Source organism: Numenius arquata, chromosome Z (genome assembly GCF_964106895.1).
Source record: "Numenius arquata chromosome Z, bNumArq3.hap1.1, whole genome shotgun sequence".
Lineage (NCBI taxonomy): Eukaryota > Metazoa > Chordata > Aves > Charadriiformes > Scolopacidae > Numenius > Numenius arquata.
Genome location: NC_133616.1, coordinates 17,692,792 through 17,715,514, shown reverse-complemented (window position 1 = coordinate 17,715,514; position 22,723 = coordinate 17,692,792). Strand labels below are relative to the sequence as shown.

At 38.9% G+C, this 22,723-nt stretch overlaps 1 protein-coding gene across 2 annotated transcripts in view; it reads right to left on the bottom strand.

Moving 5' to 3' along the window:
* PARP8 (poly(ADP-ribose) polymerase family member 8) overlaps positions 1–22,723 on the bottom strand; it is a 113,551-nt gene that overhangs the window by 19,639 nt on the left and 71,189 nt on the right. For both annotated transcript variants that reach the window (XM_074165841.1, XM_074165840.1), the window contains exons 9-14: positions 22,104–22,194; positions 19,171–19,237; positions 17,294–17,419; positions 14,861–15,425; positions 12,513–12,566; positions 12,314–12,409 (exon numbers count right to left, since the gene is read on the bottom strand). In XM_074165841.1, coding sequence (XP_074021942.1) covers positions 12,314–12,409; positions 12,513–12,566; positions 14,861–15,425; positions 17,294–17,419; positions 19,171–19,237; positions 22,104–22,194 — 999 coding nt within the window. The remainder of the gene's footprint in view (positions 1–12,313; positions 12,410–12,512; positions 12,567–14,860; positions 15,426–17,293; positions 17,420–19,170; positions 19,238–22,103; positions 22,195–22,723) is intronic.

The window sequence follows — 22,723 nt, the reverse complement described above, 5'->3', positions numbered from 1 at the left end:
CCATTTGATTTATTTTATCTGCTATGTTACATTGCATTAGGCAGCAGATGAAGCCTAACATGATCCAATTTGCTGTGCCATGGCACTCAAGACAAAAAGTATTTACTATTGTCATTATTCTTAGGTTTTCCACATTTAGAAGGCAGTTAAATTATTTGCTTAGTTGGGGAAACATGGTGGCTCTACCACCTTGACCATCATAATCAACAGTATACACTCCCTTTTATTCCAGTGCAAGTGATTGCCCTGGAATAGCAGAGCATCCTAAGTTTAGCCATGCCTGCCATGAAGAAAAGTGTTAAGAAAATACTTATTTTTGAAATTTTCTTTACAACCTCAACAAAGTAAGTTAGCCTGAGACATAAAGATGGCGAAGAGAACACAAGATTTGTCATCTTCAATTTTTTTTTTTTTTTTGCGTTTTTTTTTCCTTCCCTGTGTTATGATCCTAGAAATGTCCAAGCATCTAGAAAAGGGAAGTTAGGAAAATGGTCATTGGGCTCATGTTTGACGTTTGAAAGGCTTTTCTTCTCTCAGGTGGACACCAGAGCTAATATCTTAAGTGTGGAGAACTGTAGATATAAGGAGTAGCAAGACTGCAAAATTTGAGCTCTGAAGAGGAATAGGAATTATTGTTAGGGTCTATACAATTATCTTGATTTTATGTATTTGATGAACTTTTATGCCACTGAATATTTTGACTCAGTAGTCTAATGGGGAAAATAACCCAAACTCTGTAGCTATATGGACAATTCAATAACCTGCATTCATATATCCACCTCAGATGCTCTCCAACCCAAACTCCAGCCATTTCAAGAGTACTTTTGCATCCTATTTCTGAAACTTATCCCAGTTTAAACAAATCAGAAGCTTTTAACTTAAATTTCCCACAAGTGTTAGTAGTGTTCCCAGAGACGTTAGTATGGCTGTTTAGCTGTCCTCTACTGCAGTCATTAGTTAGGTTCAGCCATTTAAACTCCTTTCTTTCCCTTCCAAATGAAAAGACTGGCTTACAATTAAGAAGAAAACATTTGGAGGGCTTTTGTTGGTCACATGATGCTGACATATATTCAGTGTCACATTTCCAACTGTGCATGCTAGAACCAATGAAAACATATGAAAACTAAGTTAATAAATTAATTCTAGGAGACAGAGCCTTAAGAAAATCACAAGCGTTATGGGAAAATTGGGATTCAAGGTTGCTTTTAGACTGCTGCTAATGTTTTGCATACTGCCAGTGTGTTGTTTCCCTTTATGGCATCCACTTGTCTCTTCTCTAGGATGTGAGCCCTTGGGACAGGAACAGTCTTGTTCTGACTTTGTATCATAAATATGAGAAATGTCCCCAGCTGCAGTAAACAAACAAGAGCAACACTAACACACTTACAAAAGCTACGTTGTTCCAATGTCACTTTGAGATACTCTTATTTTGGTTCAAGTACAAGCACTATTCAGCTAGCTGAACTTTCTATGAACTTTTGTGTAAGCACATGAAAGTATAGACACGTTCTTACCCATGTGGATCCATATCCACAGAACATCCAACTTCTACTAGACTATTAGTTTCCATTGTTTTCAAAGGAAAAATACAGGATGAAATAGGGCTTATACACTGAAGTATATATTTCTAAATGTGAACCTCATCTTAGGTGCACGCAGAATTTTATGACCATCACCTTGAAGGCACACAGAGCTGACTAGATGGGCAACTTTGTTCTCCACTACCTTAAGAGGGCAGCTGTAACTGCTCTTCAACAACAGCAGCTGTTAGTGGTCTCACGTAAACTTTATTTTTCACTCAAAAAGAGAAAATTAACATAAAGCCATTGACTTCCACAAAACTGTTAGCTAAGTGAGGATCATTGGGCTGAAAGACTATTTAGAAGGATAATTATTCCAGTGGGGAAAAGCCAGAAGAAAATAAGATCTAGGCAGTTAACCTGAGACTGCAAGTGCTTGAAAGCAGAAGGCACTGACAGAAGCAGAAAGCATTGTTCGAGCTTTTGAGGTTTTTGGACTTTTCCTCTAGCCACCCCCATTCTTTGCATGCTCAGTAGCACCCACTCAACCATTTTTGTGGTGAAAATGGACTCAATCAGGGTTTCCACATGTTACAACACAAGTCTCACTTCTTCTAGCAGTGACTGTGAATGGCAGACAGGCAAATCACCCAGCTACTATGATATATTATAGTTCCTGGACTCATACGCCACTTAAAATATTTTCCAGACGTTCTTTCAACTCGAAAAAGCTAAAACTTTCACAGCCAATATTGATCTATCTTGGTACTTTCTTATGTGTGCTGTGGCTGTGCTCCGAAGAGCAATGTGCCACCCTTTCCTGTGTCCTGAGGGATGTCACACAGACACTAATGAGGCTGCAACATGACTGACACACCTGAAAACCCTTCATCTAAAAGGAGAAGCTCAGGGAAGGCTCATAGTCTGACTTAGAGCAAATGTGACAAATGGTAAAGGTGAAACCATTAGCGACCATCTCACTTCTGCTAATGAAAGCAACAGGCATGGAGATGAAATGTAACTTCAAATCTCTGTTCTGTTTCCTACTTTCAACCATGGTAATTGTTAGTTTTTCCAGGAGGAACTTCTCTCTTTCTCTTCATTACACTCACCAGAAAGATAAGGATATAATACAGAAGCAATAATATTGAAAATGTGGATAGACCCATAGAGAGAGAGAGAAAAAGAGAAGGAAAGAGAGAAAGCAAGGAAGAAAGAAGAAATTATTAAAATTAAATATGTACCCACTTAACACTGATTTAGGACTTGCTTTAAAAATAATTAATTATCAAAAAGTACATCCATGTCCTGAATTTTCAAATTAAGTGAAACTACTACAGGGAAATACAGACCTGTTAGTCTAACCTCAGTTCCAGGAAAAATTATGGAAAAGATTATACAGGTTACTGTTGAAAGGCATTTAAAGAATAATGCATTCATCAGGCACAGTTAACATGGGTTCACAAAGGGAAAGCCCTGTTCAACTAATGTGACGACCTTCTATGATAAGGTCACCCGCCTAGTGGATGAAGGGAAATCGGTGGATGTGGTTTTTCAGGGTTTTAGTAAGGCTTTTGATACTGTCCCTCACAGCATCCCTCTGGACAAGTTGTCCTGCTGTGGGATAAGCAAGTTCACGGGGTGCTGGGTGAAGAACTGGTTGAAGGACAGAGCTCAAAGGGTTGTAGTGAGCGGGGCTACATGCAACTGGCAATATTCCTCAGGGTTCAATTCTAGGGCCAGTTCTGTCCAATATATTTATTTCTCAACGATCTGGAGACAGGAGTTGAATGCACCGTTAGCAAGTCCACTGATGATACCAAGCTGGGAGGTGCTGGTGACTCTCCTGGGGGACAGGAGGCCTTGCAGAAGGATCTACAGAGACTGGAGCATTGGGCTGTGATTAATGGGACAAAATTTAACAAGTCAAAATGCTGGATTCTGGACTTGGGATGCAGTAATGCTGGGCACAACTACAAACTGGGAGAGGAGTGGCTGTGCACCAGCCCTCTAGAAAGGGATCTGGGCGTGCTGGTCAGCAGCAGGCTCAATACAAGCCAGCAGTGAGCCCCGGTAGCCAAGAGGGCAAACTGCATCCAGGGGTGCATCAGACACAGCACAACCAGCTGGTCAAAAGAGGGGATCATCCTGCTGTATTCAGCATTGGTGCGGCCTCACATTGAATACTGTGTCCAGTTCTGGTTCCCACAATTTAAGAAGGAGGTGAAGGTCCTTGAACGCATCCAGAGAAGGGCACCAAAGCCGGTGGGAGGGCTGGAAGGAGTGTCCTATGAGGAGCGGCTGAGGACTTTGGGTTAGTCTAGGTTGGAGAAAAGGAGGCTGAGGGGCGACCTCACTGCTCTCTGCAGCTTCCTGAGGAGGGGACACGGAGAGGGAAGTGCTGAGCTCTTCTCCCTGGGATGCAGTGACAGAACGTGTGGGAATGGTTCAAAGCTGCACTGGGGAAGGTTTAGACTGAACATTAGGAAGCATTTCTTTATTGAGAGGGTGGTCACACACTGCAACAGGCTTCCTAGAGAGGTGGTCGATGCCCCAACCGTGTCAGTGTTTAAGAGGCATTTGGACAATGCCATTAACAACATGCTTTAACCTTTTGTCAGCCCTGAATTGGTCAGACAGTTGGACTAGATGATGGTTGTATGTCTCTTCCAACTGAAAGAGTTCTACTCTACTCTATTTTATACTATAAGCTCAATGAAGCCAAGCTACTGTAAGTTCTGTATAGGTATACACACTGCCAGAGAGCAGGAATAGTTAATTTAATGCCCTATCTCACTATAAATCTGTAAGGTAAGCTCTCTGAATAATCTCACAATATTCACATGGTAAGTGGAACACTCTGCTGAAGGACAAGGAAGATACCTCAGTGGTAAGCAGATAAAACTGTAGAAAGATGAGAGTAAACTGAGGCTGAGTAAGAAATGTCACTTGTTCTGTTTGGTTTTCTTTTGGCTGATCCGGATTTTATTTTCTGCTTTTCATTTTTTTTTGTATTCTTGGACAGCTTATATACATTTTTTAGAATTTTTATTTCCCACATATATAAACAGATGGCAAATACATAAGCATTATGGAGTGTTAGCTGGGCAAGGTGCATGTTGCTAAGGTCTTAGTGACAGGAAAGCTATACCGCAGCCATTTTACTCTCTTGCTAAAAAAATAAAGTGATTGAAATCCATTCTACCAAATGTTTGTCACTGGAGAGAGTTAAAACCATTGTGGAGTAATGATAAGAAGGACTGTTTCTGGAACATCAAGGCTACTGTGTTTCAGTGGTGACTAAGAATCTTATGTTCAAAGGACAGAGAAACCCAAGACCTCTTCAAGCCAACAGGAGCTTACCGAGGCCAATATTTCACCCATATTGAATATACAATGACTGAGCCCTTTGGAATGAAAAACATTCTAAAAACATAAGCTTACTAATATAAGAACAGATATATCAGAATTATCAGACTGTACTTGTTTTTACAGCTAAATACAAACAACAGATATTTCAAATACTGTTTTACAGTATTTTATCATCATATGTTATGGGAAAAACTTTAAACAGCAGACACATTTGTACCAGAGTTCAAATTTTAAAGAAACTAGCTTCAACATTTAGTTTTGCTGAGTTTTTTACTATTTCCTGCTTTGTTCTAAAGAGGCCTCAGTGTGAGGTTTCAACACAAGATGGCACTCTAAAAAGATTTCTTGACTGAAACAAAAATTATTGATAGAGAGGATTTTTTTATCACCCTATTAAATATATTTTGAGATGTTTTTGTCCTGTATAATTGTCTCACAGGTCTTTAAAATCCACTCAGTGATGCTGGTTTAGCAATGGCTTTAGTATTTGTAAATGAGGAATTCAGGAAGGCACAGGCAGTAAGATAGACATTAGCCACACAGATTATACTACATAAAATACGATCACAAAATTACAGAATGATTAAGTTTGGAAGGGATCTCTGGAAGTCATCTGCTCAAGCAGGCTCTTCTGAAGCCCATTGCACAGGACTGTGTCCAGATAGCTTCTGAATGTCTCCATGGATATAGACTCCAGAAACTCTCTGGGCAACTTATTCCCATGCTCAGCCACCCTCAGAAAAGGTAAAAGAGGTAGCAAAGTGTTCCCTGATGTTCAAAGGGAACCTCCTGTGTTTCACTTTGTGTCCATTGCCTCTTATCCTGTCATGAGCACCACTGAAAAGAGCCTGTCTCCATCCACTTTGCACTCTCCCTTCAGATAGTCATGGACATTAATAAGATCCTGCCTGAGTCTTCTCTTTCCCAGGCTGAACAGTCCCAACCCTGTTGGCCTTTCCTCCTACGAGAGATACTCCAATCCCTTAATCATCTTAGTGGCCCTTTGCTGGACTCTCTCCAGTAGTTCCATCTCTCTCTTGTATGGGGGAGCCCAGAACCAAATGCAGTACTCCACGTGTGGCCTCACCAGAGCTGGATAAAGGTTAAGCATCATCTCCCTCCACCTGCTGGCAATTCTACTCTTTAATGCAGCCCAGGATACCACTAACCTTCCTTATTGCAAGAGCATGTTCCAGGCTCATGTTCAACTTGGTGACCACCAGGACCTCCAGGTCCTCTTCTGCCAGGCTGTTTTCCAGCTGGGTGGCCCCCAGCATATATTGGTGCTTGGGGTTGCTCCTCCCTAGGTGCAGGACTTTGCACTTCTCCTTGAACTGCATGAGACTCCTATCAGTGCATTTCTCCAGCCTGGAACTGCATGAGACTCCTATCAGTGCATTTCTCCAGCCTGTCGAGGTCCCTCTGAATGGCACCGCATAGCTCTGGAGTATCACCCACATATCCCAGTTTGTATCATCTGCAAATTCACTGAGGGTACACTCTGCACCATCATCCAGACAATTAATGAAGATACTAAACAGGACTGGACCCAGTATTGAACGCTGGGTACACCACTAGTTACTGGCTTCTAACTAGGCTTTGTGCCACTGATCATCACCCTTTGGGCCTGGCCATTTAGCCAGTTTTAAGCCTACCTCACTATCTCCTCATCTAGCCCATGCATCAACAGCTGTTCTATGAGGGTCTTATGACAAGCAGTGTCAAAGGACTTTCTGAAGTCCAGGTAGACAATATCCACAGCTTTCCCTTCATCTACCAGACCAGTCACTTCATCATAGAAATTTATCAAGTTGGTCAAGCATGACTTCCCCGTGATGAAGCCATGATGACTACTCCTGATGACCTTCTTATAACTAACGTGCCTGGAAATGGTTTCCAGGCTTACCTGCTCCATCACCTTCCCAGGGATCAAGGTAAGGGTGACCAGCCTGTAGTTCTCTGTGTCCTCCCCTTCTTGCCCTTCTTGAAGAGAGGAGTGACAATTGCTTTCTTCCAGTCTTTGCATATGATAGTAGATTATAATATATTTTTATTATACTTCTTTTAGTCAGATCCTTAAATATAATAACTTTGTTAATGAGTCATGATATCATTATATTTAAATGTTTGTAATAAAAGTACATGCTGAATTCCTAAAACAAGGTATCTCTCTACTATTATAGCAGCAAAACTGTTGCATTATTAAAATGCAACTTAGTCCTTTCCTAGAATATTATTATCAGCTCTAGAGTAATAGGAAGAATTTCATATGGCATTACAAAAAAAGCTAATAGTCTTCTAATATAGGACCAAATAATGCTGAACTTTCTTTAGTACCTTATTACATCTGCTTTGCAAAATACATTTTTTAGCTAGATGAACGAAATCATATGGTTGAAAAGTACCTTTGGAGGTCAGTTAGTGGTTTTATTCTCTCGTAGAGGACTGGCTTTATCTAAACTTTATCTAAAGTTTCAGAAGCTTTATCTAAAAGCTTTATCTGGCTTTATCTAAAGCTTTATCAAGCACTGGAACAGGTTGCCCAGAGAGGTTGTGGAGTCTCCATCCTTGGAGTTTTTCAAAAGCCAGTGAAAGGCAGTGGTTGAAACAAGCTCCAGTTTCAGGGGCTTTTCACTAGAGACACCTGCCCTGTGGGAGAATATATCAGTATTTCAGAATGGGCTTTGTGGAAGTCATTAACATTTCCTAAGTTTACTCCTAATATTGAGTCTAATGTGTTATTTTGACAGAAATCAGGATAATCTATTTATCTATTATAGCAACACATATGTGAATGATAAACTGTTTGAAAACGTCAGGGGAAAAAAAAGGATTTCAAAATATGTTTTTGAACAATTAAAATCTAGCCATTAACTATAAACAAATAATAGTCCATGTCTCACTCATCTAAATAACTTCTGTGTTGAGAACAATTCAAAGACAGTAACAGGAGGCTAATGATCCAAATGAGCAGACCCTTACTGCTTTCAGTAGGTTTACCAGGTCTGCCTTATCTGTCTCTCCTCAGCACAAAACCTATGTCTGACCTTGTACTTCCCACTGTTTTTCGAAGCTGAGCACAGGGCTACTTCAGAAGAGACTGATGACAGAGCTCCTGAGCAGCACAGGCCGCCCTGCAGGAGGATGTGCTGTGATTCTTTACATGAGATAAGAAAGCTCTCTGGATGCAAAGGCTGCTGTCCCATCCCTTGCTGATGATTTCAAAGCTGTTTCTTAATTTTCTTCTGAAGAGTGAAATAGGTAGGATTCAGATCACTGTTAGGAATAACCCATGAAATAGTATGGTCTATGTTACACAAGAGGTTAAATAATACTTTTTCTTCTTAGGATCTATGTATTCACTGAACCTCTCCTGTGCTTTGCAGAAATACTGAAAATCATGCCATGCAGTGATTTCAGGGCATTTGCAGTTTTCAGTGGCATTCTATATAAGTGTGTACCTCTAAACATCCAATTTAGCTTTTATAACTTTGGATGCACTGTAAATAATCATTAGATCTTACTGTGCTCTTGAAATAATAATAAAGAAACATGCTATGATGAGAAATTACACTCATCCTCATCTCTCATGGGAAAGGTGTGAATATATACAGGAAAGTATTGCATACTTTACTGTTTGTTTTTTTTTAAAAAAGGGGATGGAATGAAGCAATGGACCACGGACCTTTATAAAGAAGAGTGTAACAGTTTTATGATGCATTACAGTACTTTTCTAGGACTCCTTCTCCCATTCCAGAGAACTTTGCCATTCCTCTTCACAGTAATACAGCTGCAGTTCCTTGTGAAAGCATTAGGTTTATGTTTTGAAATTACCTCATCTATATAATGTGTTTTTATCTACACACACACTTGTGGAGTACACACAGAAACTGTATCTGTAATTCTGGTCTTCTGTATTTCAGGGAACTTCTGGATCTCAAAAGGGAAGTGGTTTTCTGAAACATGCATACATTGCTCTGTGAAGAAATTCCGAAGAGAAATCTAAGAATTTTGTCCTTATTCATCTTCATTAAGTCACTAAGGTAGCCTCTTTATTTATCCTCAATAAGTGACTAAGATAGCCTAACCAAGTCCAGAGATTCCTGTGTACAACAGGATCCCTGAACATTTGCATGATTAGATTAGTACCATGGGCTCTGGAGCAAGACAGGTATCCATTGTCAGAGCATAAAGCCAAATATAGGCAATTGTGTTACGCAGCTGTTCTTCAACAGACGTGTTCCATACAATGACATGTCTGCCATGTGGATCTAGCATCTAAATTAAGCTATAAAAAAAGACACATCTTATTGTTATCAAGTTGCTCTTATGGGAAAGAAGATGTCAAGATTTTAAGAAAGCAAGGAAATTGAAATAGATATTAAAAACAGAACACCCCCAGAAAAAGTTATCTAGGAAAAAGAAACACAATACTGAGAAGAAAGCTTGTGCTGAGAGAGACTGATTTAATGATACTTTATAACTAAGATAAAAACATAGCCTGTAGAGTAAATCTGCAGAAAGGAAAAACTCTCTTAGATTCACTTGGTACCTTCAGCTGTCCTCAGGATGAGACATCTGAATTATACAAGTAGTTAATAACCAGCACAAAATATCACACCCAAATATGATAGAGTATTAAGAGAATGTAATTATTGTGTGATGGCAATTGTTGATTTTTTAAATTGTACTTCAAGACAATTAAGCAATACTATAATTCATGAAAGATGTCAAGCTGACATACTGGAGGATTACAGAATCAAATTCCTTACCAGCTTCTTCACAATTGTGTAAAACTCCCATTGAATATCAGAAAATCAAGCCTAACTACATTTTAAAATAATTTCTCTTAAAAATGCTTTTATAGATTTGTATGCCTTCTTTCTTCTTGGGAAAAAGGCCCAAATGGTAGAAGGGAGGCTCATGCGGACATGACCCTGTGTGTGGGAGCTATTATTTAAAGGAAGAGAATGGTGAACCATCCAGAATGGTTTAGTCTGTGGCATCTCTTGTGATAGAACCAACAACAGATAGAGCCAATCTAAGTAATGCCTTTGAGATACGGGCATCTGTAGAAAATAGGATCTAGACACAGAATCTAAAAATATATCCAGACTGCAGCAAGGCTCTGATCATTATGAAACCTGGTGAAGTTACTGTGGTATTAAAAGTATGAGCACTCTAAATCCCTTTATGAAGGCCAGGGATACTACGTATGGGATCCATTAAGTGATACAAGGCAAGACTGCATGTAGCTTTGCCTTAAATGAAAGCCTCCTGCATTTTTCTTAATGAAGTACTGTATTTCTGAGATCCGCTGTTGCAGCAGTATTACACATCGAGTGCTCTTGCAGTTGGGTTATTCTCTATTCTCTTTATATGCATTATATATATATAGGTATGTGTATATGTGTGTGCAGCAGACACATATAAATAAATCCTACAATTGACTACTTCAGGCTGCCTCTGCCAGAGCTCTCACTAGAGTAAAGGATAAATTTCCTTAAGACCTTTTGGCAAGCTCTTGCTCAATTCAAACTGAGATCCTTTCTCACCTTCTACAGAACTGCAAACTCATTAATGGCTCTATATTGCTTATTGAGTCATTCAAGCATACGCAGAGCAGGCTAGATTTCTTCCTGCTATCTCCTTCTCCCTGGGTTATATAAGGACACCCTCTCATTTTTGCAGAGCTTGCTAGGTTATGCTGCCTGCAAAGGCACTGATGAATATATGTTTAGTGGCAAACATGTTTGCACTTTCCTCTTTTTGAAGCACTGAGAAGCTCCCAAACAGACAGCTTAAATGACCCCTCTTTAAGCTGAAGACTGAGGGAAGTAATTCTGAGGGAATTTAATCTCTAAAGTGGGAAAGCAAGAAGAATTAAGATTTTTTTTTATTTAGAGTAGATGACTTTCCATTCTGTTTTTTTTTAATAGCTCATCATGTGAAGAGGACTAAATCCTACCGTTTGCTTTGTCCTGTGGACAATAGATAAAACCCAGTAATTCAAATAATTATATTACCCAAACTTTACTCACTATGCAAACATTACTCACTTTGTCTTATCTCATCCTGTCAGAGGCAACATGCATAGCAGTGCATTCAAAGATGAACAACAGGGAACTGGCACCTTTTCTACAAGATTCTAATCAGCATTTGATTGCTGATAAATATGGCAGAAAACCATGTTTTTAAAAGTTAGATAGGAACTTGAATAGACAAAAAACCACCTGATAGGATTTTCAAAAGTACAGACGTTTAACCATGACTTAAAATGGTGTTAACTGAATATGCAGATGCTTTTGCAAATTCTGTTAGCGGCCTATTTGCATACCCTGCCTGCAATCAGAACACCTGACCATGGTGCCACTGAGTGTCAAGGGGGATGACGCCGAGGTGACTTATGCTACTGTGTAAGCAATAACCTTCCTGAATTTAGTTCCATGGAACTGTCACAGATGATGTTTGCTTCAACTTATGTGTAGTTGCTCACCACAATATGGAGAAATTGGCAGTTGTCAGACCATTCACACACTGGTATTGAAGAGTTTTCCATGGCTTTAATTTTTTAAGGTTACTCAGGTTTCCATAGAACTCAGAGCAGGTGAAACAAAAAGGATTCTAACTGTAAGATCAGTCATAAAGGTAAGAATTATATTCTCCTAATATACTCTTTCACAAAGCTGCACTGATCCAGTAGTTCCAGGCAGAGCATGTCTCTCAAGACCGATCTTACCCTTTTTCTCTGTATGCACTCACCAACAGCATGACAGGGTGTAACATTCAGCATTCAAAACTCCTCATTCCCAGTTACACAGGAATGAAAGGAAGGCCTAACTGGCCAGACTTTGAGGATATTGAACCACAAGAGTGCTCCTAGACTAGCCCACTGCTAGACCAGACACTTCACAGAGCATGTCCTTCTACTGCCTTTTTTATCACATTATGAAGGATGGCTCATTCCAGCAGCCCATGAGCAAGAGGGTCAGAAGAACTTCACAGCCTTGTGGCATTAACACCCAGTGTATCTGGTCATGGTGTGATAAGAGCTCAAGGACGGAGGTGACCCTAAGCTTTTAAAAGAATGCCAGAGGACCACGAAAGCACTATAATGCACTTCCTCTATCTCACCTCGTTGTGACTACTGCAGAACAACAGTTTTCAGTGAAATACATCCCCCCTTTACGTTTCTATGATATTATACAAGCCTGATTTCCACCTCCCTTGCTTGCAATACATTTTTTTTTCGAATTTACAGCAAAATCTAGTTAATACGCATTACGTTTTTGCATCTTACAAGGATATTAGGATGGAATGCACCTGAAATAATTCAATAGTTTTGTAACAGGTTTGTATGGTCCATTGCTATTTAAGGCATTATAACATGCATTGTTTATCCCAGCAAGCACAACACTTACCCTCAGCATAGGGCCATTCTGGAACACATGGGGTTCGTCACAAACTACACAGTATTCATTCAATACTGGTATCCGCTGCTCAGCAAATTCAATAGTCTGAGAACAATGAAAATGAGAATAACAACATCTGCTTAAAAATAATTAACAGTCAGCTCAAGTTCCACAGTGTTTCATAAATGGGTAAGATATGCCACCCTACCTGCACAAGAAAGCCACGGTCTCGTACCGGAATGCATTTTGCACCATAATTTTGCTGCAAGGAAAAAGTTGAGGCAACTTCAGTGTTGGTAGACTAATTATAAGGAAATGGTAAAACATTTGTATTTTTTGCATGCAAATATGTTAATTAAACAATATTTGCACCTAAAAAGATCTCTCATCTGCATAAACCAGCCATTATAAATAATCAATCTTTTCACTGTTTGCTGAGTGTGGGGTAGATTTTTAGCATTTCTTTTTAATCCTTAAATCTGATGAGGTTTTCTATCTCAGCATCCCAACAGCTAATCTCAAATGGAAACACCAGTGCCTTCACTCCATTCTAATAAATTGGCATTTGGTAACTTCTATTAAACTTTAACTGCTGTTTGTCTATCCAAATATGGGATACCTGCTTAGGCTTAAAAGACTAATGTAACTCTCAGAACAGCTGAAAATCTTTTCCTTTTATATTTACTGATATCTCACTTCTGTAAGCACCATGCTGATAGATCTCTGTGCTCAGAGCCCACTCAAATTATTTCTGCCTTGCTCTTTCAACACAACAGCAGCATAGATTAGAAGGAATTTCTGTTACAGGAGTCAGTAAGGTACAAAATTCCCCCTAGGCTGACATCCATCTCAATCAAACCTTGTTTTGAATGAAAGTCATATCACCTCCATTTACAGGTTTTTTTTGTTTTGTTTTGTTTATAGGCTTGTTTCTTTTCATTTCTCCAACTGCTTAATTGGAAACTTTTCCCTGTTTTCTCCTGGGAAATAATCCTCATAATTTTATTCATATATGAGCTGGAAATACTTTAGCTGAGAACTGAAGAGAAGTTAGGGTCCCAATTCATCACTTCCACATTCCACTAACTTCAAATTGCAGTTAGGCACCCAGGCTACCCATATATCTGGTGCCTGCATGCAAAATGATGTTCTTCCACTAACATCAGTCAAACTGCACCTGACCATGTATGTGATGATTTTCTTTCAAAGTAAATGCATTCCAGCAATAAATTACTGGTAGTTTTTATAGATTGCCAAGCAGAGCTTGCATTTCTTCCATACCAGCTGAAAACATCAGTAATGAAACCTCTTGGTCAACTCTTCATTATCTTATCAAAATCAATGGGACTTTTTCTATTAGCTTCAGGAGAGAAAAGTCTTTTTATGTTAAAATAGTCTCTGCTGATTGAGAAAAAAATGCATCTCTAAGCTGTGACAAGTAAAAAGTCTGTTGGGTCACCTTAAATTAGTATTGCTGTGCACATTACAGGAACCAACTACACAGCATGTATATAAATTACTTTATATCATTTATATGTACCACTGCTTTTAGATCTGATGAGTAGAGTATAGTTCACAGCTTATTAAACTAATTTACCATGAGACATAGCACACTGAATGTAATTTCATTATTCAGAATGCACTATTTTGAATATATGTATGCATTTGAAGAGAGAATCAGCTTTTTCTCACTGAGAACATCAAGGTACCACTAGGCTAAGGGAGTGGGGAGGGCTGTCTGCCAAGCGTCCCTCCCCAGATTTAACACAGAAAACAGAGAGGTGCCGTGAAAAAGAGCAAACAGACCCACTCTTTCCTCTAAAGCATAAAAGCCATCTTTTAAGAGGCAAAGGCAGAATTAATTTTGAGCGTTCTTTCTTAAATTTAAGAATATGTGCTACCCTTTGTATTCCCAGTCAATCATGTCTCTGGGGAAAGAAAGGAGGGCAGTATGGACCTAATTCCTGCCCTGACCTCCGGCTGCCACCAGCACGTTTGAAGGTTAAACCTTTCACAAAGCACAAATGCGCAAGAAGTGAGCTGAATCATGACTCCATTCCTTCCCCTGTGATGATGATCACAGATACAAAGACCAGAAGGAGAGGTGACTTGGCACCCGATCAAGCCAATGGACGGTTGCTTCCCCCACAAAGTAAACTGAAATGAGAAAAGACCTGTCTGACCAACACAATTTTGCAGCACAGAAGCACACACTCTGCCTTCTTCCTGCAGCAAGAAAGGAGGCAGGGAAGGAAGTGGAGGACTGAACTTTCCCCATGGCCAGCAGGTACACTGAGCTGTATTCCACGCGACACATAAAATCTCTGTCATGACCTAAGTAAATTTTGGTTTTATAACTTAAATATATGTGCATGCACAGTTGTTTAAATCCTCCTTAAAAAGCTGACTCTATTGCTATTCTCTTCCAATATACTCAATATATCCAATATATTCACTAACACGTCCTAGATATTAATGCTTTTGCGTAACAAGCATAACAGCACATTTGTAAAATAATAGGAGGAAAATAAGCACAATAAAAATATTATTACATACAGCAGCTTGTGAAGGTGATGATGAAGATGGTGTTAAGATACCAATAAGCCCTGAGGTAAGAGAGAGCCTCCTGCTCTCTGCTATGGTGGACTCCTTGAAAGGCTCCATTTTGGATGATTTAGGGGCATTGGAGTAAGTCTTGCTGAGTAACTTGTGATTCTTCAATCCATCCAATTCTTCCATTCTAAGATTACTGGAGTAGGACCTGCTTAAAAGTTTGTGGGGCTTCAAGGTGCTGTTGTGCTCACATCGAGGGTCCCCAGAACACGACCTACTTAACAGCTTATGGGGCTTTAAAGTGATGCACTCCTCCTGCTTGACAGCTGCAGAGCAAGAACGGTTCAACAGTTTGTGCGATTTAATAGCCATTGTCTGTTCAGCCCTAGGGTCACTCGACAACGAGCGGCCAAAGGTTCTGTGAGATTTTGTGGCACACATATCCTCCACCTTCACTGTGCTAGAGCAAGTCCTTCTCAGTAGCTTGTGAGTTTTAGAGATGCCATCCTGTTCTGACTTCAGTTTTGATTTATTTTTACCACAGCCAGGTGGAGGATAACTTGGCGACCTTAAAAATAAAGAAGGAGAACACCAAGTTGGAGAATAATCAGAATCCTGTGCAAATCAAGCAAGACCACACATATGCAAAAATTTTTGTGTCACCTGTCTTTATGTATTTCAGTAGTGGCAAATGCAGCTCAACATTAAAAAAATGAGGAATTGTATGTAGGACTATTTTTCCAATACCAAATAGACATCTTACTCCTATTTACACACAAGCTCATTGACCAAAACCACGACTACCTGCTGAAGCAGAAGTTAGAGCTATATCCTTACAGCCCTATTAAAGGTCTCAATGTTTCAACACAAACCATTTATTCAGGAAGTTATCTTTGAAATGAAACCCACATATTTTATATGAGACTATAAAATATTTTCCTTATCAAAATCTATCTTTCTTATGTAATCATCATTATGACTGCAGAAAGTAAAGAACAAAAGGTTTTTATGAAACAACATTCACATGAACCGTCACATTTCTATAAGGATCCCATTTGCCTGTCCTTTCAAAGCATGTAACAGGTAGGCTGAATAATTTTTTTATGCTTTACAGCAACCCCAATCTTTGGAGTATTTTTTGGGCTTGGATTGAATAGAAAAAGAAGTGAAACCCCAAGGGGAGAGGCTGGCAGGTTTCCCCACCCTGTTAGCAAGTGGTGACAGTAGAAGATGCAGGTGGAGGTTGCTGACTCACTGCTGCGGTTGGCTCACTACCACCCTCCTGCAGACAGGGGGGAGGAATGGTGCTCTAGGCAGGGAGAGTGTCCCTGCACGTGGGCTGAGCCATCTTTGGACAGGCACCGCAGCAGCAGCCAAATCAGTAAGACAAAGACAGGGCTGGCTTTTGCATGCCTTTTCTGAATAAAACCAAACCCCATGCTACAGCCTGCGCTAGGCAATGGTGTGTGGCGTGGTAGGGAATGGGTAAGATTTCTACTTAAAACACCACCACCTTCCTTTTCTACCTTTGAAAAGACAGTCTTTCGTCATCTTTGACATTCCTCCCTTCTTCACTGTGAGTGATCGCTCTGCTCCCTCTCTTTTTCATACACAGAATGTAGGATGGGAAAATTCATCAAAAAGAAGAAATGTTCAAAGAAGCATTCAATTCAAATGTATGGAAGGGGTGATCTGTGAACCCTTCATAAGGAGGAGAACATGCTAGAGTAAACAGTCACATCACGGAAAGAGGTAAAATAAGAGCCCGGCTTTACATACGCTTAAGAGTGTGAGTAACTGGCAGAAGTCATAACGAATTCAAACAAACTATTCACAAACCACTACTTAGGTTTTTAATGCCTTTTTTCTTTGAAATTCTGTGCCTGCATTTCAGAAGTGGTGAACATTAATGTACTCAAACAGTGGGAAGGGGTGGGTGCTCAGCAGCTCTAAAAATAAGTCTTTTATTAATGACCATTCTAGTTTTTAAAAATTAAAAATACACACAGCTGTGGAGAGAACAGCTAGACAACCAGAATTTTTTAAAATATATATTATATATGCTATATATTACTTGTATATATTACTTATGTTTATATTCTTGCCATTCAAGTAGCAGTCAAATGCTAGCAAGCTATAAATTTACAAATACAAGAAGATAGATAATATAAAATTAATTCTTTCCAATTCTAGATGAAACATGGCTGTTTCAGAGAGCAGAGCTCTGCCTGAAATGCTCTGCCTTCAAACAGTCTCAGAAGTTGCAGTGGTACTGAGTTCACTTTTGATGTCATGCAAGGCAAGGACTGGGAACCCATGAGGTAAGATATAAATAGTGCACTTCTCTGTGGAGTGAAGTCAACATTTCACCTTGTGAAGTCTGCTATGGATTTTAAACAGGATATAGTGTTAACAGCTCATTTTCCTTGCTATTACCTGCGCAATGTAGAAAAGATGTGCAGAGGGGATTTCACCTTTTTGTCAGACACCTTCTTATTGTGCGTACAATTAGATTTCTCTTTGCTGTTCTTCCACTGTTGTGTAACAAATGTCTGCATGATTCTGCAAATTAAGAAAGAAAAAAAGATTTTCTTATCCTAGCCAAGACATACTCACTTTAATCCTAGTGTCTCTCTGTTCACCATGTAGGCGACATGATGCAATATGCTCAATCTATAGGCAGCTGTAGCAGCCTCAGCTCCTCAAAAATGCTTTTTTTTTTTTTCCCACATAAAACTAATTTACACTGCACTTTTATTAAGAATACAGTCTGGGTAAACAACCACTGCAAGGCTTAAACCCCTCATGGAGGTATGCCTCTCATGGAGATGTAGAGACAAACTGATTCAAAGACATCCCATCCACCTACAGGCATCTGACTCTCCACTGACTACAGAGGTAGGCTGCGGCATCCACACTGCTTAAGTAGGAGTATATTCTCCTACAGCACAAACATGAAGGTAGGGATGTTGAATGTTACGCTACCTACGGAAGGTTTACAGAGAAGACAGGGCCAGACACTTCCGAAAGATGTACAGCAAAAGATAATGGTCACAAGTTGTAGCAAGAAAAGCTGAAAACCATAAAGGCTATAAAAGGAAAACATCCACCAGAAAAGTGGTTAAACACAATAGGTTGTCCATTAAAGGCTGGAGATTTCACAGCTCTTCACATTCTAACTGAGTTAGAGGAGTGAAATCTAACTTTGAATTTAGTGTTCCTTGGAACAGGATGTTGCACTAGGTGACCTTCAATAATTCCTTCCAAGGCAAAGTACTCTGTGTCTAAACTAGCAGTGGGGGTCCTTGAGTGATAAAGTCAAGTGGAAGTTGGTACAGACTTTATTGAAAATTTAGTGAATCTTCAAGGATGAATCTCCTGTTGCCACAGCCATGAGTGGCCATGGAGTTCATGGGTATTCTGACTTCTGCTCAACTGTGAATTATACAGCTATGTCCTTGAAAATGTCTTATGGGAACCCTTAGTAATTACCCAGTGTACAAATCAGACAGAGTGTTGAGTACTGAAATGTTTTAAGGGACTGTTCATGTCTGGGGAGATTTTCATTTTTTTTTCTTCAAATTCATGGACGTTAGGGATTTTAGTAACCTTACTTCATTTGTAAGATTACGAAAATGGTGTACTGAATTTCTTTAAACACCAAACAGCAAAAGATTTTTTTTTTCTTAAGGGATTCTTAATGTTGTCATGGTCAGATAGTAAAGCCTATATTCTTGTCATTTTATCATTTTATCTTGTCATTTTGTCATTTTATCACACTTACACAACCACATGTGAAAAGATGACTCAGCAAAATTTTACTAAATTGAATTATACCATGAACACATGAAACTGCTAATTTTTTCAACTATTCTTCCCTCGTCCTCAAAAAGTGGATGGTCTAATTAGTGTGGTACATACTAAAGACCACCATGAAAGCATGGCCCCAGTAGGGTACACATGATGCTCAAAAAAGATTCCTGCTCCAGAATGCTTCATCATCTAAGCAGAAACATGAAACTGAACACTTCTAGCTGCAGTCTTTTGAACTTTTGTAGCTTACTTCCTAACTGGCAGCAAAGTTAGAGAAAACCCTGGCAGGCAGCACAAATCAGGTTCTTCCCAACAACTGTCAAAATTGAACTTAAAAAGGTAAATCCTCTTATTTTTTATTAAAAAAAAAACAAGTTCAAAACACTTTGATCCAACCAACCTGACAACCTGTGAATTTGATCCTAGTTGGCATGGTCCAGGAACTAAAAAGAGTGTGACATTCTCCTTAAAAACCGGGGTTTAAGCTTTTCTAGACTTACTTTTTCAGCTGATGTCCCAGCCCAAATCTTTCCTTAGTAGAGATCTGAAATACATCCACAGTTGGCACTATGGAAAAAGGAGATATTGTTGACATATGAACTTATAGCAATAATCAAGAACTCATGACCATATAAGTCATATTTAAGGACCCTGTTATACCTGGACCTCTACCATAGAAAATGCCATTGAAGCAACTGTGCAAGTGGACATGTCATCTACGCCTAATAAGAAACAAACGGTCCTTTTTGGAATATCATCCAATAAATTATTAATTTTACAAACGAATAATTTAGAAATTGAATTCTCCCAATTCCCACTAATTTTAATTACATAAATGTGTCTTTGTTTTTTATATTATGCAAGTACTAGAGAGAAGCATCAGATTAAATATATCTGGACTGGTAATTCATGTCACCTAATCTCTTTTTTTCCAAGCACGTAGTCTTTACACAGTACATTTCCTGTGACTATGAAGAAAACTGCCATAAAAACTGCCTCTTTCTTAGGGCGTTTTAATACAAGATCCATGATTGCCATCTAAGTGCCTGATATATGGATTCCAGTGGCCAAGAATTACCCTGAATTTTCCTCAAGACCTGTCCTACCATTGGTATATCCATATTCATCTGTCATAAAATTGAAAGTGTGCAGGATGAAGGCTGGAAATTAGCTCCTGGTATTACTAAAATCCTTTAATAACATTTGCTGGATAGAAGTGGCACATGGAAACCAGCACTTGCTGAGAGAGCCTCAGGTCCTCAAGGCAGGACAACAGCCAACACATATTACAAGCCCAAATAGACTTTAGACTTTGTATTACATAAGGTGGTAATGACTACAGTAAAATAAAAAAGGAATGAAAACAAAAAAACTGGAGTTGTTTCAAATTCTGTTAGAAAAAGTAAATAAGTATATGAAAATCTATATTATTCTGATCACTCAGAAAGCCAGACTTTGTTCAGAATGTCAAAGTTTATCCTTTAATTTTGTTTTAATAAATTAAACTTAAAACTAAAATACAATATATCTAACCTGGCTATTCAATTTCACTTAGTTCAAAGCCCCGTAGATACCTTTTCTCTAAGGTTATTATTCAAATATAACCTCATCTTTTAAAGACAAACTGATGATTTTTTTCAAAAGGGATGAATGATTTGATTAGGGGTAGCAATGTCTTTAGATTGTCACATTTAGGAGACATGGTAGGGGGGGAATATTTTCAACAAGAATCATCGTACCTAGACCAGCAATCTTAAAATCTGACATCTAGACTACAATTACTGTCTAAGCTGTACAGCCAGAGGACACAGCCTGGTACCTCCAAAATCTGATTCATCCTCATCTAAGACAAGTTTCTAAGGCACTTGGGAGAAACAAGTACAAGTACAATCAAGCAAGAAGCTATGAACTAGAATGACTATCTAAAATCAGGGTATCACACAGCTACATGGTGGTACAAATAGCCCCATAATGCTTTGGAGAACACTGCATTTCTGTTTATCAATCAATAGAAAGTACTATAGGAGAAAAAGATGTAGCATAAAATTATGCCATGGTACTCTCAGAACAACATATTTAAGAGGAAGAGGAAACAGAGGAAGGGCCTCATTAACACAAAAGATGGTGGATTTCTTTGTCCTTTCTGGTAAATAAAGTGATATGGCTGACAGCAGCTGAATTCATAAAACCAGTATCAGTGAAACACTTGCCTCTGGCCCTGATTTTGCCTTTTTGGTACTCAGGCACTCCCACAATCAGTCAGCTGCAGGACTGGGAACTAAGCTTCCCATTTTAACCTTGTCAACAGTGCAGAAGATATCTTGTTGTTACTTCTCATTTCACTAGATCATTTCTTACTGCAAGCTGGTCTTCACGCTTCACCTTCTCTTATTCGATGCACTTTTTTATTTTTTAAATTACATTTTGATAGAAATATTCTGAATACTAACATTGCTATCTGCAAATACATATTTTAAGATCTGAATATCTACAAAAAAGATGAAGAAATAAAATACAGACAAAAAGACCAAAGTCAAGGCAAAAAAAAAATAATATTGATCTAATGAAATGCTTATTTGAATGAACAGAATATAGCTTATAGTTAGCACCGGCAGGCAACTTATCCTATAAAAATAGCTCATTGGGACGGATTTTGCTAAACATATTATGGCTTGAAATATCTATTCATTTTCCAGAGGCAAAATTCTCCCACAGATACAAGCCTGAACAGACAGCTTTCACTAGAAGCCTCCAAAGCTGGGGAAGTTATGATCCAAATTGCAACTTACTTCTGATTTTCCACTGTAAAAATATATCTGAAATTGACTCTTGCATATGAATATTTCCAGATCTTCAAAATCAGTCAACTCTTCAGGAGTTTGACCATTTTTACTCTTATGAGGAAGATTTACTCAATTAACAACTCATTGAAACCTAAAGATTCCCAGAGTTCACACAGTCATACAAGAATCAGAAGTTGAAAAGATAATTACCTTGCCCGATTCTTCAAAAGCATGTGAAAAAGGGCATATTAATGTGCTGCACGGGTCTGTGTATGTATACCTTATCAGTAATATCTCACGTTTGCAGATGACCCCCGATTTCCAAATCAGGAAATCACATATTAGAAACTGTAGATCTTTATTCCTTAGCCCTTGTTCCTAGGGGAAGCAGCTGCATTTCAAAGGATACTAGGAAACCAAGTTCCAAAAATCAACCTATGAAAGTTTAAATTAGATGCCCATGCCATTTTTGAGGCCCTAGACGTGCCAATATATGTAAAAATAATTTCAAACCAGTACTACTGCTCTTAGCAGTAGACTTAAACACATGTTGGGTCAAAGATCTGGCAGTTAATGAGTATCTATCACCTAGTACATGGCTCAGATCAAGACACCATACAAGACACATGAAGAATACACTAGTGACTGACCTGGACCATTTAAGTACTGTGTAAGTGAACAGTGCAATCGCACTATTATAGGCTCTGTGCGAATTACATCCCAAGCCACAGCAATCTCTTCCTAGTTCAAGAAAAAAAGAAAACAAGAGACACTATTAGCCATCATGAGGAAATGCTGCATTTTGTCAATCCACCTTAGGGTTGCTATAAACACCATCCATCCATTTACCCAGTTGTGGAATACCTACTCCAACTTTAAAGTTGAGAGTTAGAACTAACTATTGCCTCCGGATGCCCCTAAGAGCAGTGTTAGGCTGCTTCCAGTTGTTGAGTACGCTCATTTAAACTGCTTTATATACAATACTATATCTACAGTGCAGGCAGACACCTTTCCATCTATCAAGAGATACTGCTTCAAAGCTGAGAAGCAAAGGAGCAAATAAAGATAGAAAGAAAACTCATCCTATAACACACAGCAAAGTGTGCTTTGCTCCTTAAGACTGATTCAAATAATTCAACATATGATCAGATTTTCTTAAATATTAGAGAAGCCCAAGAACAACTATCTTATATGCTGCGCTGACCTAAGAATATGACATATCTGTGCAGAAGCTAATGATACCCCTAGAAGGACTAATTTTTATTCTCTA